At 41.5% G+C, this 17,647-nt stretch overlaps 1 protein-coding gene across 2 annotated transcripts in view; it reads right to left on the bottom strand.

Annotated features, from left to right (window-relative positions):
• B3galnt2 (beta-1,3-N-acetylgalactosaminyltransferase 2) overlaps window positions 1-17,300 on the bottom strand; it is a 45,366-nt gene extending 28,066 nt beyond the window's left edge. The window contains exons 1-3 of one of the 2 annotated variants that reach the window (XR_004115427.1): window positions 16,853-17,300; window positions 5,749-5,896; window positions 1,622-1,722 (exon numbers count right to left, since the gene is read on the bottom strand). Coding sequence is in view for 1 of the 2 variants with exons in the window: in XM_031359715.1 (XP_031215575.1) it covers window positions 1,622-1,722; window positions 5,749-5,896; window positions 16,853-16,967 (364 nt within the window). In the remaining variant the exon portion in view is untranslated. The remainder of the gene's footprint in view (window positions 1-1,621; window positions 1,723-5,748; window positions 5,897-16,852) is intronic. The other variant, XM_031359715.1, reaches the window with a different exon arrangement.
• Between the last annotated feature and the right edge of the window lie 347 nt (window positions 17,301-17,647).

Here is a 17,647-nt window from a genome sequence, read left to right as displayed (position 1 = left end):
ATATATTTAATAGCATCTAACTCTGTAGCTCAGGCTGACCTGGAACTCATCATGTAGCTAGGTTGATCACAAACTTGTAGCAATCTTCCTGCCTCCCAGAGGCTGCAATAACAGGCATGTACAGTTGCAGACTCTATTCCTTGCTCCAGATGATGAAATATAGAATCAGGAGGCCACACAGCTAGAATGTGGCAGAGCTGGCTTTAGAGCCAGATTCATAGGCCACATCTGCATATTATCAAACTTCTAAAAGGGAGATATACATAACTATGAAGGCCTGACAAACTTTAAAATACCAGAATCCAGGCCCAGTACACTGAACAGAGATGTGGAAACCTCCTTTAGACCTGCAGCTGGGCATAAGAGGAATGCTAGCATCAGCCTGTGCATCTCACCCACATCCCATAAACTTAATGCTAAGGAATATAATTGTTTGTTTTTTGAAACAGAATTTCTCTGTGTAGCCCTGGCTATCCTCAAACTCACAAAAATCTACCTACCTCTGCCTCCTAAGTGCTAGGATTAAAGGTGTAAGACAGCACTGACTGACAATAAAATATTTTTTAACATTTCAAACCTGTTTCTTTTGCAGAAGCTTAGTTAATAGTTCATGACTTTTAACTTTTAAAGTTAATTAATTAATGCAGAAGTGATCTTCCCACTTCAAGTTCCTTATTGCTAGGATTCCTGGTTTTTAGCAATAATTCAAAATCAATGTCAACTCACAATATGTATATTATGGCTATTATAAATTAACTGGTAAAATCACCAGTTTTCCAAAAGTTCAAAATTCAGCAATCTATGAGTGTAATGGCTATTCCTGGTTGTCAACTTGACTATATCTGGAATGAACTACAATCCAGAATTGGAGGGCTCACCTGTGATCCAGATTTTGAGGCTGGGAGACACAAGTTTCTGACCTGGATCTTGGCAAGGAGATCTTGAGGCATAGTGGCTATGAAAAGCTTAGGCCCAGGCAAGGTAGTATACACCTTTAATCCCAGGAGACTAAGGCAAAGAGATCTCTAAGTTCAAGATCAGCGTGGGACAAAACAAGTCCCAGATCCAGGTGTGGTGGAACACAGCTTCTGCTTAAATCTGGGCCACACCTTCTGCTGGAGACCTACCTAAGGACATTGGAAGAAGGAAGATTCACTCTTCTTCACCTGCTTACATTTACCTGCCAGCACATCTGTTGGGATCTATTTATACAGAATACCAGCAACTAGCCTGTGGGACTGAGTGACTACTAGATCCTTGGACTTCCCATTCACAGCTGACCATTGTTGGGGAGTTGGACTACAGACTGTAAGTCATCATAACAAATTCCCTTACTATATAGAGGCTATCCATAGGTTCTGTGACTCTAGAAAACCCTGACTAATACAATGAGTAATCTAATTCTTCAGATGCAGTCTTCCTGAGGAACAGCCCTGAAAATGTGTCAGTAAATAATCTCAGAGACTCCCTAATAAGTCTAATAAGTCTGTCAGAAAGGCTGGAACATAAATTTTGATGACACAAACATTTTGTTCGTTAAAAATAGACTCTCCCATAAAATTTAGCACCTTTTACTTGACAACAAACTTAAGAATGGCAACCTAGTGGACAACGAACGCACCTGGATTGGTGATGTTGAGCAGTCGGCAGGAGTAAGGATCTTCCCTGTCTTCCACAGGCACTTCACAGCCACGGGCACCTATTATGAACTTCACAAGCACACTGAGAGATGTGTTGGCATTAAAGTCAGTAATAGATCCTCACCTCACACTTCCCACTTCCTCATGCTCATTTCAGACCTTTGAGGCCCTAGCATTTATGAGGGCTGATTTCTAATTTTACTTTTCTGGTCTAACAAAAGGAGAAGGTATGCAACTCAAGGGCTGCTAACTACTGAATGACTTTATATGAGCTCTCTTCTGTAATACTAAAGCAGGTGTAAATGCTTGGCTGGGCTACCAGCAAATGCTCATGTTAGGTAACAGCAGATTCATGGTAGCATCAACTTCTCAGAAGCTGCATCTAGATTTTTCCTTTTCCCTCACTAGACTAGTGTTTCTGTAGGAGGCGATTCCTAGCATTCTCAAACCTTGTGTCACTTGTTACCTTGTGATCTGTTATCCAGGTTACCTATTGCCCTTCATCTCTCTTTGGTCTGCTCATTCTTCTTACTCTATCCTCTGGCAACACTTATTTATTCCTAAGGCTGTGACTGGTCCAAGAATGATTCTTTTTGTTTGTTTGTTTGTTTGTTTGTTTGTTTCGAGACAGGGTTTCTCTGTAAAGCCCTGGCTGTCCTGGAACTCACTCTGTAGACCAGGCTGGCCTCAAACTCAGAAATCCACCTGCCTCTGCCTCCCAAGTGCTGGGATTAAAGGCATGTGCCACCACCGCCCGGCATGAATAGGTTTTCAATGTCCAAAAACTATTAGATGATCCAACAAAGAAGTCACTGACTTCACTGACTAAGAATAAAGTACTGATATATCTTAGCAGAAAAAATTTTGAACATTATTTTTATGTGTATGGGTATTTTGCCTGCATGAACATGTGTGTCACATGCAATGTAGTTCCCATGGAAGTCAGAAGAGGGTAGTGGGTCCCCTGGGACCAGAACTACAGACAGTTGTGAGCTGCCATAGGGGTGCTTAGAATTGATTCCAAGTTCTCTAGAAGAGCAAGTAGGTGCTTGCTGAGCTCTCTCTCCAGCCTTAAGTCCTATTCTTTAACTTAAAATATTTACTTCAGAGCTATATGCTCTTGGTGATTCCACCCATACATTTATTACAAATATAATATTCTGGCAAAACGAAAGCATTCTATGAAAATTAATTGGCCAAACAGAATTTACTAATATTATAGAGTACTACATGTTAATAACTATTAATTATGTGCTATAAAAATTGTGATAAACCTAAGTAAATATGAATACACTTTTTTCCAGGGAGCCACTCAATAAACATTGGCAGAGTACACCATAGCCTGAGGATACCTGAGCTCAAACACCCTCAGATGAGCTTTTTCCTCTTCTCATTATACTTAACACATTAACTGAGGATTTCACAACTCTCAAGTCAGACACCTCCTGTTGGTTCTACAGATTCTGATGAGTCACCACTAAGTAGTCACACACCTCAGCAGCTCTGGTCTCAACAAGTCTGCTTCTACATAGCTGCTTCCATGAGCAGACACAGGCGTTTCCTCCTTCCTTTCCACACTTTTATAGTCTCCTCTCACTTCCTGCCTTCCTAGGCTTTGCCTCTGCTCCAACATTCACCTCCCACAACCCCGGGTCCCATGTGACTGATGTTTCTCAAGCACTCCAGGCTATTTAAAAAGACTGCTTTTATCATCTTCTGTTTGCCTGCACTGTGAGTGTGCCTGCAAAGGCCAGAAAAGGGAGTTGATTTCTTGGAGCTGGAATTCCAGGAGGTTTCAAGGCACCAGATGAAGGTGTGGGGAATCAGAACTCAGGTTTCTCTGGAAGAGCAGCAAGTATTCTTAGCTGCTGAACCAGCTCTCTAGCTTATTCCAGGCTATTTTACATATATCTCCATTGTACTCTATACTGCACTATCAACCTACCCATATGTACTAAACTTCAAGGCCTCTAGACTCCAGTTGCACATTTGTGTTCTAACACACACACACACCTGCTTAGGATACATTACAGTGACAAACTACAACCTATTATAGAGGTTTGGAATCAAACACAGTCCTCATAATATGAATAATATTGTTTGACTCCTTTGGTAAAACACAAGATATCAACGAATTCCATAACCACAGAATGCACTGTCTTTTACTACTGGCCAGCTAGGCAGAACACCCTATGTAGACAACTAGGATTTGTAATAAAGGTATAGACAAACATGAGTGAATATGCTAACTAAATGATACTCATCTTTTTTTATTTATTTTAATAACCTTATTAAATTCACATAACTACTATGCCCTAGAAAGTTATTTTTGGTCTTGAATCTGTTTTTATATAGAAAATCCATTATTTTTAGAAAACAAACCACAAGCTTACTTCATTTAAGTAACTGCCTTCAAAGGCAAATGAATTACTGGTATAAATTATACTCATTATTTTTAGTTCTGAGGCATTCACTCAATTGTTGTTGAACATCTATTTTATTCTTGGCCAACCTAGGTTATAGATACTGGGGATCTACCAGGAGAATAAAATCAAAGCACCGACCTCTTAGTGGAGTGATGAGTAACTTATAAATGTATTACACAGGCCAGTTGGTGATCCATCTAATAATCAAGTCAAGCAGGGGAAGACAGTGATGGAGAAGTGGAGTGCTATTTCATCTGAGACTATCAGCTAGGGTAGAGTCTACCAGAGACTTGAAGGAATGCTACCATGAAGACATTTAGTGGAAGAATGGTCAAAGCAAGAGCAAGGACTCTGAAGCAAAACCTGTGTAGTGTACTGGAGGTGGGGGAAAGAGGGGTTGGGGGATGGGAAAGACGATATCATGTTTTTCTCACATGCAGAACCCAGACTTTGTGTGTGTGTGCATGTGTGTGTGTGTGTGTGTGTGTGTGTGTTGTAAAAACAGAAGGGTAGACTCTTTAGAGGGAGGGACTCATCATAGGAAGGATGTTATAATAACTTCTTTAATAAAAACTTAAAGATGTTATAATAATAAAAGCCACTATTATTTTGTATGCATTTAAAAAAAAACAATCAATCCTAGGAGTATAAGGGAAACATAGTAAAGTGATTATATAGAAGAAAATGTAGCCTGATTGAATGACTACAATATTTGGCATTTTTATTATATTTATGTAGCCTAGACTGGTCTCAAACTTACTATAAAGCTAAGGAAGACCTTAAACTCCTGTCTATACCATGATAGGACTTTATTTTAAGATTAGAAAAGACAATGGATACAGGCAAGTGTGTGCATGAGTGAGTGCAAGCAAGCACACACACGCACACACACGCGCGCGCGCACACACACACACACACACACACACACACATCAATGGAGAGTTATGAATAAAAAGTTAACAAAATTTGACTAAACTTAAGAGGATCATTCTGGTCTGGTAGCTATATGGAAACTAAATATGCAATATGTCTAAGAGAAAAGCAAGCAATCCATATAGAGGATCTTCTGCAATAATCCAAATGACAGGTGAAGGCAGTGTAGATACAGTAGGCAGTGGTAAAGGGTGTGACCTACAAGCTGCACCAACAAGATGTGAGTGGTTGATATAGAAGTGAAAGCAAGGAAAAGATAACACCATGATTTTGGTCTAAGTAGTTGCTGGCATGTTCTGATTGGGCATGACAAGAAAGACAACAGGAACTCAAGCTCTGGAGGTGGTTCTGAGGCCCTTCCTTGCTAGGTTATAAGATTTATTATTGCAATCATGTACTAAGGAAACCTATAAGGAGGAGGAATGGAAGCTGCCACGAGGAAGATAGGAAATCTATAAATGTTCACTATTAGTGACAAGAAAATTCCCGACTACAATCTACCTCAACAGCCAATCAAGAAAATGACAGTTTAATATAACCCCAAGGGGATGTTCTCTGGTAGAGCCCCGGTATCTTGCCACCATAGGTAGCTCTCAGTCCTATGCCTTTCTCTCCAGCTCCTCACTGTAGCCTTAAGAGATTCTCAAGCTGAGAAGGAACTCAGGCCCTGAGTACATGACTGCAATAAAGGGGTTGTTTGTTCTTTTTGAATTCTTGAACCAGATAAGGAAATAATTCAGAAAACCCACCGTTGACTTAATGTAGGATGCTGCAGCAAATCCTTCAGCCAGGTGTTCCTTATCACATTTCGAAGTTCGTGGTTATTTCGAGCTGATAACACACCAACTACCACATCATAGTGACTAAATTTCCACTGGGGAAATAAGGCTGATTGATCTATAAATAAGTAACATAAATTACAAGTCAGTCATGACATCTCAATTACAGTAAACTCAGCATATTTCATAAAAATTTTAATACACATATGCTTGTAAAATATATAGATAAATAGAAACAAAATTTTGAATTTCATTTGAGAATTTAAAAATGCATAAACTCGGCAACCAGAAATGTGTACAACTAACATACTGGTATATAGGCTTTTGCCAGCATAAGAAAGATTTTCAAAACAAGTAAGTTTTGTTATAAGAATCAGCTGTAAAAGATGATAGTATAAATAATAAACAATAGGCAGTAAAAAAATCCATTAGGCCACAGTTAGAATCCTGGATCCTTCACATATTTACTATGAGAATTTTTGGGTATAGTTGTTGTGTTTTGAGACAGGGTTCTAACATGTAGTCCACACTGGCATTCAACACCTATAAAGGTGAAGAAAACTAGCTCTGAACTTCCAACCCTACTGCTTTCATCATCCCAGTACTGGGATAACCGGCATGTACAGCCATACCTGGCTGACTAGATGTTATTTAACATCTTGTGTCTCAGTTTTCCTTAAATATAAAATGACTACAATATTTCTCATAAATGTGTAAGAATTAAGTGAGGTAATGAGTATAAAGATCCTAGTTTAGGACTAGTAATAGTGATATTTACTAATATTTAGTAATAGTGATATGATAGTAATAGTGATAGTAACAAGTGATATTAAGTTTGGGGGAATGAATCAAAGAATATTCACGTTAGACACTATCACTACTCTCTCTCTCAAACACACACACACACACACACACACACACACACACACACACATTCTAGTCAGCTAAAACTTTTTATTACAAACCAAATTTTCTAAAGAGTGAATCAGAAGTATCACTTTAGTAAGAAAAAAAGTTCTAAGCCGGGCGGTGGTGGTGCACACCTTTAATCCCAGCACTTGGGAGACAGAGGCAGACAGATTTCTGAGTTCAAGGCCAGTCTGGTCTACAGAGTGAGTTCGAGGACAGCCAAGGCTACACAGAGAAAACCTGTCTCAAAAAAAACAAACCAAACAAACAAACAAAAAAGTTCTATACCAAGTCATATATATAAATATAGCTCACCTTTTACTGTAGTACTGTCTAATGGAGAGGATTCTATTTCAGTTTTAAAAATTCATTCTTAGAAATAAGACAGGAGAGAAGCTATGCCTTTCTTTTTATTGCTAGCTTTTAATCTTAAGAGCTACAAGCTTATATAGAACTCCAATAAGGATTCAGTTTATCTTTCTACAGTGGTGGGAACTGACTCAAAATGTTTTCAAGAGTAAATTACTGAGGGCCAAGGCTCTTCACCATATTATGCAGTGTTCTTATATGGTGTATGCTCTAGGTATTCAGAAATGCAACAGAAATATGTTGATGCCTTCTCAAAGAATCAATTAAAATAACTAGGGGGCAGATTTTTTTTTACTATAATAATTTAAAAGATATTAAATTATAACAATTTTAATACTGTTAAGAATTTTCATATAGCTAACTTTATTTTCCACAAAATAGATTGCAGTCAATGTACTTTGTAAAATGGAATTTCAATTCTAAAGAGATTATTTGTATTGCTTTATCAAAAATCTTGTACCAAAATGAGTTCTATAAACACAGAATTTAGTTTGCCCATTGTCCTTGAACTCCTGATATTAATATAGTAAGCATTACATACAGGCTATCTCTTCTTTTGATGTGCTGGGAACCTAGCAGGCTATGCTAGCACTTCTCCTCTGACCTACATCCCAGCCCTACAGTATGACCTAATGGTCATCACCATGACACACAGATACTGAGCAGATGAGAAGACAATACAGACTAGTCAGTACTTTGCCCTAAATATTAAATTTTTTAAAAATTCAGAGACCAGAAACACTTTTCTCAATTATATAACAATACAGTAAAAGCTATAGTTATTACTAGAACTAAGTCTAAATGAGTAAAATTTGGAATAAAAGTGAAATTCTTATATAAAACTGCCAAAGATATCAGTAGCAACTGTACTCTAGTGACAGGACAGAGGCAATGTAATCACCTCCCAGTCCCATCGCTAAAATAAGGCGCTACCTCAGCTAAGCAATTTGCCTCCCATATGTCTCTAATTCATAATCAAGCAAAAACTGACAGAGAAAAAAAAACTTTTCTTTTTGTTTGAGACAAGGTCATAGTTCTGGGATGGTCAGCAACTCAACTTGAACTCCCCATCCTCCTGCCTCTACCTCTCAAATGCTAGATTGCATCTGTGAAACAATTTTTAAATTCTAACTTTTAATTTCTGTTTCAAAGTGTCTTTTTAAAAGATTAAAAATTGGGGGGCTGGAGAGATGACTCAATGGTTAAGAGTACTGACTGCTCTTTCAGAGGTCCTGAGTTCAATTCTCAGCAACCACACTGCTCACAACCATCTGTAATGTGATCCCATGCCCTCTTCTGGTGTGTCTGAAGACAACTACAGTGTACTCATACACATAAAAAATAAAAAAATAAAATAAAATAAAAGATTAAAAATCTATAAAAGGCCAAATGGTGATGGCACTAGCCTTTGATCCCAGAACTTCAGAGGCAGAGGCAGGAGGATCTCTATGAGTTTGAGGGCAGCCTGGTCTACAGAGTGAGTTCCAGAACAGCCACAGCTATGCAAGAGAAACCCCATTTCAAAAAATAATGAAACCAGCCGGGCAGTGGTGGCGCATGTCTTTAATCCCAGCACTTGGGAGGCAGAGGCAGACAGATTTCTGAGTTTGAGACTAGCCTGGTCTACAGAGTGAGATCCAGGACAGCCAGGGGTACACAAAGAAACCCTGTCTCGAAAAAAACCAAAACAAACAAACAAAAAGAAACCAAACTACACCAAATCAACCAACCAAACAAACAACTAAACACAAAAACAAAATCTGTAAAAGGCCAAAAGGCAAAAATCACATTTAGATTAATGTCTTTCATTAATCTGACATCAGAAAATAACGTTTCTAGACAAAAACAAATTTTCAGAATAATTCAAATATTCCTGAGTTCAAAATAGTACCTTATTTGTGGTATCTAATCAAAGCAGATCATTTAGAAATAATTTAACCTCGAAAGCCTCAGATTTCTTCATGAAAAATTTCTCATACCTTTCTAGATCTAGTTTCTGTTTGGACTGGAAACTTTTACTAGTTTCTCCATGAATCATCCATATTACTGCCAAAGGAGGTCTGTGGTTTTGTTTTAAATAACTAAATCTATACAAAGATAACCACTAGCATGTGACAGCCCTGAGATTACAGCTTTTTGATTGTACTGTAAACCTCTGTTGGATGTTCTTTCTCCCTGCTTCTAACTACCATCTAAGCCACTTCTGTTCAACTGCTTTATTTTGCAGGCATCAATCTTTTTCTTGCAAAGAATTCAGAGTGTATCTTGGCTTCCTAGAAAACTTCTATTCCCAGATACACTGCAGTCAGATTAAGAAAAACACATTCTAACACACACACACACACACACACACACACACACACACACACACACACACACACACACAGGCAATCCCACCCAAGACACTCCCCATATAAACGGGTAAAAGTTTCAGGTGGGTGCTTTAAGGACCCAGGTAGTCACTCAAGCTTGTAGCTCCTTTCACTAGTTTCATTTTATATACTCATCTGACTGTTATATGGAATAATCATAGGAAATCTTGATTGCAGTATTTAGAAACATGAAGGAAGTGGGAAGATGGATGACCAAGACATAAACACTAAGGGAAAAGTCATGAAAGAAGGCAACAACCTCTGGAGGAAAGAGTTCAACTTCACTAGACACTGAGTTTGAGTAAGAGCAACACTACATTAGATCTCTTCTCCATTTGAAGTGACAAATGTCTTCTTCAAAGGTAAAAATCAAATGGCAGGTACTTCAAGAGAATGCTGACAATGATCTCAAGATAATAGCTACTCTGCCTCACTGCTGGAAGTCTTTTACAGGACATACTGGAGCCAGACCTGAAGACACATTTCTACAATCCAAGCACTCAGGAAGGCAGAGGCAGATGGGTCTCTATGAGTTGAAGCCAGCCTGATTTACATAGTGAGTTCTTAGACAGCCAGAGAGGGGGCTAGGTGCAGAGGGTTGGGGGAGGGAGGGAGAACTCAGGACACACTGTGAATACATATTCAATACTTGAGGAAGGTAGGAACTTTGTTGACATTCATTCCTCAAATGCTATTCTCCTTATTTTTTGAGGCATCACTGATCCACTTAGGCTGGGTAGTCAGTAAGCCCCAGGATCCTTCTGCCTCTACTTCCTAAGTGCTGGGACAACTGTGCATTACCATGCCTGGCTTTGGGGGGCTTGATATTAGAGATCTAATTCAGATCCTCATGCTTATTTTAAGACAAACATTTTACCAACTGAGCTAGCTTCCCAATCCCACAGATTTCTTTTTTAAAATTAAGTGATTGAGAAGCCTTAGCTTGTGAAAATATATCAGCCTGCACAGTCAAATACCTGAAAATAATGTGTGTGATACATCAAGAACATTTTCAAAATACATTTTTCAAAACATGAACCATATTGAAAATAATCCAGAAGTACAGACCACATTTCTTTCCTTTCATTTAAAAATAATTCCAGCTTTTCCTCCACAGAACTTGTTTTCCTTTATGAAAGAAATATATTTAAATTATAAGGTTCTCATGGCATGTAAATAGGTAATATAGGTAGAAAATTCATATCATCTCAGTTTTATTCTCTTGATTCGTTCATTCAAGCTGAGCATTTCTATGTCTGCTATGCTAAATGGCACAGGCCCACAGGGAACAAGATCTCCACAATGACAGGAATAACTCACAACCCCAAGGAAGTGCCCCAAGAGCAATGACTATTTATTTTAGTAAGTAATCTATCCTGAGAGTCTGGCAATTTGCTGGGCTTTGCAATAACCTTGGACATTAAAGGCTAAGGGAAGTTGACCTCAAAACTGATCATTCAAAATAAGCTTAAGTATAAAACAAAACAAAACAACAACAACAACAACAAAACCCTCATGGATGACATCCATCACAATCAGGCAGAAATCTTGAAAAATGAGGAAAATGTAAGAGTCCATTACAGATCTATTGATGAGGCAGTCAACTGGGTCACTACAGTGTGCACTTGCCATACTGGCAAAGACTTTAGCCATCTCCCTACTACCAATGCTCACTGTAATGGTTTATATATATGTTTGGCCTTAGGAGTAGCACGATAAGGGGGTATAGCCTTGTTGGAGTAGGTGTGTCACTGTGGGCACAGGCTTTGATACCCTAATCCTAGGTGCCTTGAAATCCGTCTTCTGATAGCAGCCTTCAGATGAAGAGGTAGAACTCTCAGCTCCTCCTGCCCCATGCCTGTCTGGATACTACCATATTCTCTCCTTGATGATAATGGACTGAACCTCTGAACCTGTAAGCCAGCCCCAATTAAATGTTGTCCTTATAAGGGCTGGAGAGATGGCTCAGAGCGTTGCTTTGCCATAATGTCTGTTCACAGCAGTAAACTCTAAGACAGGACTAGGGTATTGCTGTAATAGGTCTGACCATGCTTTTGTTTAGAGGAATGTGGAAGTTGGGATTTGGAATGCAGTCGAATGTTTTCAATAGGGCTCCATGGGCTATCCAAGAAGGAATATGGAAGACTTTTGTTACTGATAATGATTTGAATTATGTGGACCTGGCCCAAGAGGTTTCAATGGAGAATTTCAATATGTGGCCTAGAGACTGTTTTTGTGGTATTTTGATGAAGAATGTGGCTACTATTTTGCCCTTGTCTAAAGAGTCTGCCTGAAGCTAAGGTGAAGAGACTCAAATTACACTGACGAAGGAAGTCTCAGAAACACCCATCTTAGACTTTGTTCTCTGGCTAAGTCTCATGAAGAGCATTTTAAACAAGAGTACCAAGCTAAGAAAGGAAAAATATATGGTTCTAGTATTAAAGAGGGACCAGGAAGTGGAATGGAGCTGAATCCTGTGTCCAAAGATAATAAATTGGGGGCTGGAGAGATGGCTCTGCGGTTAAGAGCACTGACTGCTCTTCCAAAGGTCATGAGTGCAAATCCCAGCAAGCACATGGTGGCTCACAACCATTCGTAATGAGATCTGATGCTCTCTTCTGGGGTGTCTGAAGACAGCTACAGTGTACTTACATATAATAATAAATAAATCATTTTAAAAGATATTAAATTGAATTATGGGAGTAGTGACCTGGGCAAGATCCCACCCAGCTAAGGTTAGGTCTAAGCATGGTAGTATAAGCCTTTAATCACAGGAGGCAAAGAAAACCAGAACTCTGAGTTCAAGGCCAGCATAGAACAGAGCAAGTTCTAGGTGAAGAAAAACTTAAATCCAGGCTTGGTGGACCACACCTTTAATCCCAGTGCTTAGGAGACAGACATGCAGATCTCTGAGTTCTGTCAGTCTAAAGAGCAAGTTCCAGGACAGCCAAGCTTAGGCAGTGAAGGAGTTGGAAAACAGAAAGCTGATGATTCTGTAATAGAACAAGGGGGCCATGTTCCAGCCCCAGCAAGCAGCAGAACTCAGCAGCTTTGGCAACAACATGGTTCTGGCTTTAGAATCCAGAATAGAAGGAACTGCTGGAACAATTGATGCTGGTTAGCTGGAGCTAAGAAATTGGTGGTGATGAAGAAGAGACTAGCAGCACTGAGGTGAAATCTTCTGGGGAGTGTTTTCTGAGAGCGCAGAGAAGCTATGTTTCAGAGATAGCCAAGATTATACCTCATGCTGCAGCTGTCCTTGGTACTGTGTAAGCATCACCCAGGTGGTACTGGTTCTGAGGGTATGAAGGGGTCATGAAGAGCAGCTGAGGCTTGGCACTGTGAGAGGCCATGAAAGGCCATTAGTAAAGGTGCAGCCCCAGTTGCAGTTGATAGCCTAAGACTGAAGGCTGATTTGAGGATTGGCACCATGAAGAGAGCCTATGAGAGTCTACTGGTGAAACCTGGTTGCAGGAGAAGACCCCAGTGTATTGGAGATGTCAGTACCATGGGATGATCACCAAGAACAGCAGCAGCAGTGGAGTGGATCAACCTGAGCTTAGAGTGCTACAGAGGGCAAAGCTGGAGAAGGGATGCCAGCCCTTTGGAGGAGCCCAGAAGATTATGTGTAGATCCCAGACACTGGAGATGAATCTGTAACATTGAAGTTGCTTGGAGACCCCAAGGATTTTGAGATGCCAAAGCCATGGGCTATCTGCTGAGGAAAACTGCTAACAGGGAGTGGAACCAACCCAGGAGAAAGAAGTTTGTTGCAGTCAACAAAGATAAAAAAGGAATTTTGAGGGGCTGGTGAGAAGGCTCAGCGGGTAAGAGCACTGACTGCTCTTTCGAAGGTCCTCAGTTCTGATCCCAGCACCCACATGGTGGCTCACAACCACCCATAATGAGATCAGACGCCTTCTTCTGGTGTGTCTGAAGACAACTATAGTGAATTACACCGGAGCGAGCGGGGCTGGAGCAAGCAGGCCGGCAGAGGTCCTGAGTCCAATTCCCAGCAGCCACACATGATGGCTTACGGCCATCTGTACAGCTACAATGTACACACACACACATAAAAATAAATAAAATAAAAAAATTAAAAAAAAAAAAAAAGGACTTTGGAGATCTGAAGACTGCTTTGACATCACATGGAGATGCAGTTTGGAGTTTGCCCAGCTGGTTTCCTGTTTTGCCTTGGGGATTAAAGTTAAGTCATTGGATGAATTTCAGAAGAGTCCTTGAACTTTGGACTTTTAATATTGTTGAGAGTGCTCTAGACTATATGGACTTTGCAAGTAGGACTACATGTATTTTTTTATTATGCCATGGGTAGGTATGGCCCCCATAGACTTGCGTGTTTGAACAAGCCTATGGTGGCCAGGGAATGGAATGTGATGATTTATATATGTTTGGCCCAGGGAGTGGCACTATTAGGAGGTGTATCCTTGTTGGAATAGGTGTTGGAATAGCTCCTTCTGCACCATGCCTGCCGGGATGCTGCCATCTTCTCACCTTGATGATAATGGACTAAACCTCTGAACCTGTAAACCAGTCCCAGTTAAATATTGTCATTGTAAGAGTGGCCTTGGTTGTGATGTCTGTTCATAGCAGTAAAACCCACTAAGACACTCACCAAAATTCCAGGAGTCACTCAAATTCTTATAGCTTATATTCATGGGAACTGAAATCCTGAGATATAGCATAGAGGGATACTTTTGGAAGAACCAACCCTAGGCAAAAACTGGACATCAAGCTCAACATGTCTTTGAACTGCTTGCCCAGTCTGTCAACAAACATGCTGGACCCAGGTATCCAACCCTACACCTAGCTATATAATTATGTACTTAGTGTTAAGCTACTCTTCTTTACAACTCTGGCTTCCTTTTTCCCAGCTACCTTACAAAGAGAAGCCTTTCCTCGACCACATAAGCTTTCTATATTGACCACTGCATAATTTCTGCTAAGGCACTGTCCAAAATCAGTCTGCAAAAATCAAGTAACAGTTTATATCCCCTGGCTATTGTTTTCCTTTCCTGGCTGTAGCTACGGTGTGCTTTATTTCACAAGAGACCTTCCTCCTAACCAGTTGTGCTCCATGACTGGTCTAGAAAAGTTGCTAATCTTAGTACTGACATGACTCACTTCCCTCAGGTCCTTGCTCAGCTGTTGCCTTTCCACATGGGCCTTCCTTGATCTCTTAGATCAACTCTTAAAACTCTGCCTCATTTTTCCTCACCATACTCACCATCCCCATGATATATTTATAGTCTTATGCAGTCTTTCCTTTCAAACGGTTAAGACCTGGAGGGCAGGCACTTTACATTAGTTACTTGCTAATTCTGACCTAAGAGAAGATGGCCCAGGAGCCCTTTACCATTTGCTGAACCGACCATTAGCCAGAGGGCTTTTCTAATATTCAGGAAAGGTAAATTTCCCTCTCAAAAAGTTACTGGGCTAATGAAATGGTTTATCAGGTCAAAGGATTTGCTAAATCTGATAATCAAACTCTGAACATCAAAAAATCAGAACCCATATGGTGGAAGGAGAGAAATGACTCACAAGTTGTCCTTCAACTTTTACAGAAGCTCCATGCTGTACCAATGTGTGCACTGGAGGGCGCGCGCACACACACATGCACATAAACACAGACACACAAACGTAAACAAGTACTAATGTGGTTTAAATGGGATTTCAGACAAAGTAGCAGAAAATGAGACAAAATAAATCTTAAAATGTTATTTCAAGAGAAAGATACTTAGTAAAATCTCAGGTTTGAGGCTTAATATATGTGGTCAGAAAGTAAAAATGCCCAAAAGTAAATATTTCAACAGCAAAATAGGAAAAAGACCTGTGGGAAATTTTTGCAATCAAAATACTTCTGCTTTTGTTTTTGAAGTACCATGGGAGGAATCTGTCTAATTAAAACATCCTACTGATTATCTGACAAAGCTTCGATATCAATACAAATTTAATTTTTACAACTAGTATGACCCCATATAATCCTGACTCTTCCTACAATGTCCTTCCTTAACCTTGTCTAGCTTAAATGGATAAGCACTAAAACATCAGGAAAAATGTTTCAAATCCCAAAATTGCTTGCAGTCTTTTAAATACAAGCTCAAAGGCAAGGTTTATTGTGTTGAACCCCAAAAGACTGTTAATGTTAAGGTCATATATATTTTACAATGACTCTGCAAGCAGATTGCAGCAACTTACTCGTCTTTGAGTGAGAGAGAGCACAACCCCAACAGAGGTTAGGTGGCAAAGCATTTTGTATGTACGACATTTTCTTAACTAGTTTGTAAAAGTTCCACAAGCTAAATACACATATAATGTACTTTCATTATACCACTTGGAAGTCATTCTTTTCTTTTCTTTTCTTTCTTTCTTTTTTTTTTTTTTTTTTGGTTTTTCGAGACAGGGTTTCTCTGTATAGCCCTGGCTGTCCTGGAGCTCACTTTGTAGACCAGGCTGGCCTCGAACTCAGAAATCCACCTGCCTCTGACTCCCAAGTGCTGGGATTAAAGGTGTGCACCACCACTACCCGGCTGGAAGTCATTCTTTTCAGTCACAATAATAGCCTTTGTAAAAAACGGTGGCTGTCTAATAGGAAAGGAGAGCATTACTAAAATAACCCCAGTGTAATCTGGTAACAGTAGGAGTATTGAGGATTACTAAATAAGGTATAAGACTTAGTTCTGTGATGGTTTTAAAACTTTCCGAAAAGAAAACAACAAGCATTACCCTATCTTTAACAAAGCTATCTAGTTCTCGCTATATAATAAGCATTCCACGAAAAACTTGAAAAAGACACACACAGGAGACACGAAAGTAGTGTTGAAAGTGGCAGGACAATACTGGATACGCACTGTGTCGGTAAACGCACCTTCAAGATTGTAAAGCGAATGAGAAGAAAGATTTCATTCCCAGGATGGACGAAGTTTGGGAACAAATGTACGAGAAGTTAGAAGAACCCGGTATTCCTAGGCTCCTTCATTAGCAAGCTACCCAAGCAGAACTACATACAGGGGCGACTCCACTCACAGTTGAACCCTAGCTCATGTCTAGGTGTTTCCCTGGCTCACCTCCTGATCAGAGAACACAAAGTACAAGTCAGTCCGTCCCTCCTCGCTGCAAAGTGAATCGTGACACTCAAAGCCTGCACCGGCAGCACCCGCAGCACCGGCAGCCTCGCTCCCCCACCCTACCCCGGAGAGAAGCGCCCCAAGTTGTGTGACCAGGGCCCTCGACCGCGACGTGGGCCGTGGAGCACACGCTGATAACAAACGAACAGTCCGGTTCGCCCGACGCCAATGAAAAGACTCATTTGTTCCGTCCGTCCTGGGACGTCCGAGCCCTCCCTGGGCCCCTTCCGCCATCCCCGCGGCCTCCCACGAGCGCAGCGACCGAGCCCCTCACCTCACCTGCCGCGCTGGGCCCGGGGCTGTGGGGGTCCGGCGGAGAACGGAGCCAGAGGTGCCAGAGGTGCAGCGCGGCCCCGAGCACGCAAGGGCACAGCAGCACCAGCCAGTTTCGCATTGGCCGCTCCCACCTCGCGCCCCCGCCGCGCTCTCCCGCGTCCCGGCCAATAGCGAGGGGACCTAAGAACACCGAGCGCCACCCGGTAGCGCTCGCGCCCACGCCTGGCGTGGTCTCCGCCGCTCGCTCCTCAGAGCCGTACCACGAGCGGCAGCGGCTCCCCGGCCAAGGCCCCGCCCCCGCGTGCGTGGCCTTCCCACCCGTTCCGCCCTCCTCGCTCTTGCCCAGCCCTTCAGTCCGCGTCCTCGCACGCTCCGGTCTGCCGGAAGGGCGGGAGCGGTAGTCCCTCGCCGAGCACAGGAGGGAGGCGTGCCTGAGAGTGTAAGCCCGAGAAACTACATTTCCCATAGAGCAATGCGCGCTACTACGCAACTCGGGAGGAGGCGAATGTGCACACTCGAGGCCTGCGCGTCTCTCGGCCGCAGTTCCTTAGCGACACACGGAGCATGCGCATCCGGGCTCACGCTAGGGCTCTGTAGTTGAGGAAGGCACTGCAACTCGTCGAACCTGCACGTTAACTGCTCAAGTTGCTGTCCGACCCACCTCAGCTGTGGACATTGCTGCAGGGCGCATGACCTCGAGGAGCGGTTGCCCAGTCGGGGCAGGTTTGTATGGCACCTCAGCGCTCAACGAGATAGTGGTGTGCTCCCCTGACACATCCCGTACGGAGGGCAGCGGGG

This window comes from Mastomys coucha, unplaced genomic scaffold (assembly GCF_008632895.1).
Source record: "Mastomys coucha isolate ucsf_1 unplaced genomic scaffold, UCSF_Mcou_1 pScaffold7, whole genome shotgun sequence".
Taxonomy (NCBI): Eukaryota; Metazoa; Chordata; class Mammalia; order Rodentia; family Muridae; genus Mastomys; species Mastomys coucha.
Note: the sequence above shows the minus strand (reverse complement) of the source record. Positions and strands in the feature narration are given on the sequence as shown.